We start from the raw sequence: 4,726 nt of genomic DNA, 5'->3' as shown, positions 1-4,726 counted from the left end.
AAAAAAATACTAGCCTCTTTAGAAACATATTCAAGCACAATATTTAGATGGAATTTATTATCAAAAAGAATTACATTCTAAAGCAAGCTTAACGCTAGCCATGGTGGTTCATGCCTGTAATCCTAACACTTTGGAAGGCCAAGGTGGGAGGATCACTTGAAGCCAAAAATTTGAGACTAGCCTAACCAACATAGTAAGACCCCATCTCTACAAAAATTAAGAAAAAAAAAATTAACTGGCTGTAGTGGTTGTGCCCAGCTACTCAGGGGCTGAGGCAAGAGGATTGCTTGAGCCCAGAAATTCAAGGTTACAATGAGCTATATGATGAAGCCAATGCACTCCAGTTTGGGTGACAAAGCAAAACCCCATCTCTTAAAAAAAAAAAAAAATTAAAGGCAGCGCCTGTGGGTCAGTGAGGCGCAGACCCCATATACCGAGGGTAGCAGGTTCAAACCCAGCCCTGGACAAACTGCAACAAAAAATAGCCGGGCATTATGGTGGGCACCTATAGTCCCAGCTACTCGGGAGACTGAGGCAAGAGAATTGCTTAAAGCCCAAGAGCTGGAGGTTGCTGTAAAATGTGATGCCACGGTACTCTCCCAAAGGTAACAAAGTAAGACTCTGTCTCTAAAAAAATACAAATAAAATAATTAAAAGGGTAAGCTTAAAGACCACACTGCATAAATAAAACCTATTGTTTTTTGTTTGTTTGTTGAGACAGAGTCTCACTTTGTTGCTCTCAGTAAAATGCTATGGCCTCATAGCTCGCAGCAACCTCAAACTCTTGGGCTTAAGTGATTCTCTTGCCTCAGCCTCCTGAGTAGCTAGGACTACAGGTGCCTGCCATAATGCCCAGCTAATTTTTGGTTGGAATTAATTGTCATTGTTGTTTAGCAGACCCAAGCTGGGCTTGAACCCACCAGCCTCGTTGATGTGGCTGGCACCCTACTCACTCAGCTACAGGGGCTGAGCCAGCTTTGTTTTTTTTAATTTATTTTATTATTTTCTTAAATTTTGAGACAGAGTCTCACTATGTTGCCCTCAGTAGAGTGCCATGGCATTACAGCTCACAGCAACCTCAAACTCTTGGGCTTAAGCAATTCTTTTGCCTCAACCTCCCAAGTAGCTGGGACTACAGGCACCAGCCACAACGCCCAACTATTGTTTGTTGTTGTTGTCATCCTAGTTGTCATTGTTGTAGCAGGCCAGGGCCAGGTTCAAACCCTCTAGCCCCAGAGTATGTGGCTGGTGCCCTAATCACTGAACTATGGGCGCACAGTGCCTGGCTGTTTTTTGAAGACTAAGTCTCTCACTTGCTCAGGATGGTCTCAAAACTGTGAGCTCAGGCAATCTACCCGCCTTGGTCTCCTAGACTGCTAGGATTACAGGTGCGAGCCACCTTGCCCAGCCTAAAACCTATTCATTTGTTTTGTTTGTTTGTTTTGTTTTGTTTAGCAGGCTGGGGCCTACTTCAAAACCACCAGCCCTGGTACATGGGGCTGGCACCCTAACCACTGAGCCAGGGGTGCCTAGCCAAAACCTATTATATTTTGATGTGATGGGACTGGAATCCCAGATTGCTGTTTGAATTTCAGAAAGAGGCCAAAAATCCCCCCAAACCGTACCTATGTTTGTATATTATTTTCCATATGAAACATCTTTCAAATACATTTTATGACCATTACTTCTGAGGGCTTTTCAGAAAAGAAGGCTGCAGGGAAGAGTAAGTTGCCTTAGGATAGAACATCTGGTACAGTGAAGACAGGCTTACAGCCAGGTTTTCTTTCTTTCTTTCTTTTTTTTTTTTTTTCATTGTGATAGAATCTCACTTTGTTGCCCTTGAGTGAGTGCTGTAGCATTTAAGCTCACAGCAACCTCAAACTCTGGGGCTCAAGTGATTCTCTTGCCTCAGCCTCCTGAGTAGCTGGGACTACAGGTGCCCACCACAATGCCCAGCTATTTTTGTTTGTTTGTTTAGTAGGCCCGGGCGGGGTTCGAATGCACCAGTCCAGGTGCATGTGGTTGGCACCCTAACCACTGAGCAGGGGCACCCGGCCCAGGAGCCAGGCTTTCTTTCTGACTTAAGATCACTCAAGAATCAATATTGTTTAGGAAAACAGTTAAATAACAACAGAAATCTCTTATGTACTAACTGTTAAGTCCTTGGTGAGGGAAGCAGTTTCTTTGGGTAATTTCTGGATTTTCCCTGGGCCGGTACTTTTACTGATACACTGTTAGAAGAAAATAGAAATATCATTTGGTTTATCCAAGGTTTTATTTTATATAAATTTGAAATGAATATGAACATAACTAAATACAAAAGAAAAAAGAAATCTTGCCATTAGTGTCAGGAAGTGGAGATAGAAATGAGTACAGCTCAGGCTCTGCTCTCAAGGATCTCAAAGTTTGAAAGTGGAAACAGAAGTGTATCCAGATAATTACCATGTGGAATGTCTGCAGCTCTGCGCTATATTCTGAATGCTTACTCCCCCCATCCCATTCATAAATTGAGATCCTCACCCTCCAAGTGATGGTAATAGGAGGTTGGGCCTTTGGGAAGGGATTGGGTCATAAGGGTGGAGCTCTCATGAATGGGATTAGTGCCCTTATAAAAGGGACTTCAGAGAGCTCCTTTGCCCTCTCCACCATGTGGAGGATTCAGTGAGAAGATAACATCTATAAGGCCAAAAAGCAGGCCCTCACCAGACACTGAATCTGCCTTGATCTTACACTTCCCCGCCTCCAGAACTGTGAGCAATAAATGTATGTCTTTATAAACTACTCAGTTTGTGGTATTTTGTTATGGCAGTTCCAACAGCCTAAGACATTCTGGGAGTACAGAAGAGAGGCACGTGATCTGTGCAGACAGTAGGACAGAGGTGGGGAGGGTGCAGAGGAAGATGTCTGAGCTAAATCTTAATGATGAGCAGGGAGTGGCCAGGGGAAGGGCGGGAGGAAGCTGCACTGGCTGAGCCACACAGTGGCTGCTTCTGGCAAAGTGGCCTAGACTGGAAGAGGTAGGCCTCACAAATCTAGCGCTCTGGGAAGTGACCAACAGATCTGGTGAACCAGACCATGTCAATACTTTGGGGTAAGCGTCAATTGACACGGTAGTATTCCTGTGTGTCACTGTACAAGTTGTGTGTCTGAGGTACAATGACCCCCATCTCAGTTTGAGCCCTATGGTGGCCCTTCCCATTTCCCTGTGTCCATGTAAGAGAGAAAGGCTATTTTGGTAGAAATTTCTCAAAGTATATACTACAAATGAGCAGATATCATGTTTGTACTTTAAGAAGATTCCATTATAGGAATCCCAGTCTTGATAGCACAACTGATTCCATAACCACACTTTAGGGGGTAAAACTATTTAAGGTATGTCATAGCCGCATGGAAAGAAACCACTGTACCTTGACTATGTCTTCCAGGGTCTGAACAGACTCATCCACAGCAACCAGGTAGTTATACTTGGGCAAGTGGTCTATCACATTTTGTATCACTCTGCAGACCAACAGGAAGGAAGGAAAAAGCAAAACAGGTGCAGTAAACTAGAATTCACTGAACACCACCCCCAAGGAGGAAGCACACTGTTTGGTGCTTTAATAAGTTATCTCACTTAATTTCCAGCAAGGTTAGGGTTGGGATTATTAATACTATCTGCACTGTATAGGTGAGGAAGAGGTGAAAAAGTTAAGTGACATTTCTTGGGCTGAAGAGCTAGTGGGAAAGTCAGAGGGCCAGCGTTTGACATCAGATTCATCTGACTCTGGAGCATCATGCTCTGCCTTACAACCAGAACCCCCAACTCCAGAGGACTTCAGTAGGAAATCCTGCCCACCTAGTGGCACAGTTGAGTCTCCAAACAATGCTCTAGGGTAGGTGTTTACAAAGTAACACAGATTCAGAAAAGCTATGGCTTTTCTTTTCTTTCTTTTTTTTTTTTGAGACAGAGGTTCACTTTGTCCTCTTCTGGCCCTCTGTAGAGTGCTGTTGTATCATAGCTCACAGCAACCTCAAAGACTTGGGTTGAAGAGATCCTCTTGCCTTCATCTTCCCAGTAGCTGGAACTACAGGTGCCTGCCACCACACCCAGCGATTTCTAGAGACAGGGGTCTCTCTCTTGCTCAGGCTGGTCTTGAATTCTTGAGCCCCCTGGGCCTTCCAGAGTGCTAGGATTATAGGACAGGTGTGAGCCACCACATCTGGCATAAGCTGTGGCTCTTTTAAGGAAGTCACATAGCAACACAGTGACTGAGCCTAGGATTTCCTATTGTGAATGGCTAACACTTTTGAGTGCTCACCTCTGTACCAGCACTGTGCTAAGGGGTGTGGGGTGTCATCTCACTAAATTCTCAGAGTAACCGATCATGTAGGTATTATTACTATGCCCCTCTCACAAATGAGAAAATTAGACAGAGTGAGTTTAAGTAACTTCCAAATTCACACAGCTGGTGAGAGAACAGAGATTAGAACACGAATTCAAAGAAACAATAGTGGATAGAAGTCTATCACTTCTATCTCCATTTTAGCTTCCTTTTTAGTAAAGCAAAGATAAGTCAAATGCAAACTTCTAAATGTCTACTTCAGAATACTTTAGCTTTTAGCTTCTTCCTCTGTCAAAATAGTCAATGATCTTCAAAGAAACCTCAAGGAAAAAATGCTACTTAAAGAGGTCTCCCAAATGACAAATTATAACAAATTCAAAGATCTTTTTTTTTTTTTTTTTTTT

At 43.4% G+C, this 4,726-nt stretch overlaps 1 protein-coding gene across 1 annotated transcript in view; it reads right to left on the bottom strand.

Moving 5' to 3' along the window:
* Positions 1 to 4,726, bottom strand: part of AK7 (adenylate kinase 7) — a 96,811-nt gene that overhangs the window by 51,142 nt on the left and 40,943 nt on the right. The window contains 2 exon segments of the mRNA XM_003787088.1: positions 2,154 to 2,231; positions 3,408 to 3,498. Coding sequence (XP_003787136.1) covers positions 2,154 to 2,231; positions 3,408 to 3,498 — 169 coding nt within the window.

The sequence above is a fragment of the Otolemur garnettii genome, unplaced genomic scaffold, assembly GCF_000181295.1.
Source record: "Otolemur garnettii isolate 467f Iridium unplaced genomic scaffold, OtoGar3 scaffold00020, whole genome shotgun sequence".
Taxonomy (NCBI): Eukaryota; Metazoa; Chordata; class Mammalia; order Primates; family Galagidae; genus Otolemur; species Otolemur garnettii.
The sequence above is the reverse complement of the archived record's forward strand: the minus strand, read 5'-3'. Positions and strand labels throughout refer to the sequence as shown.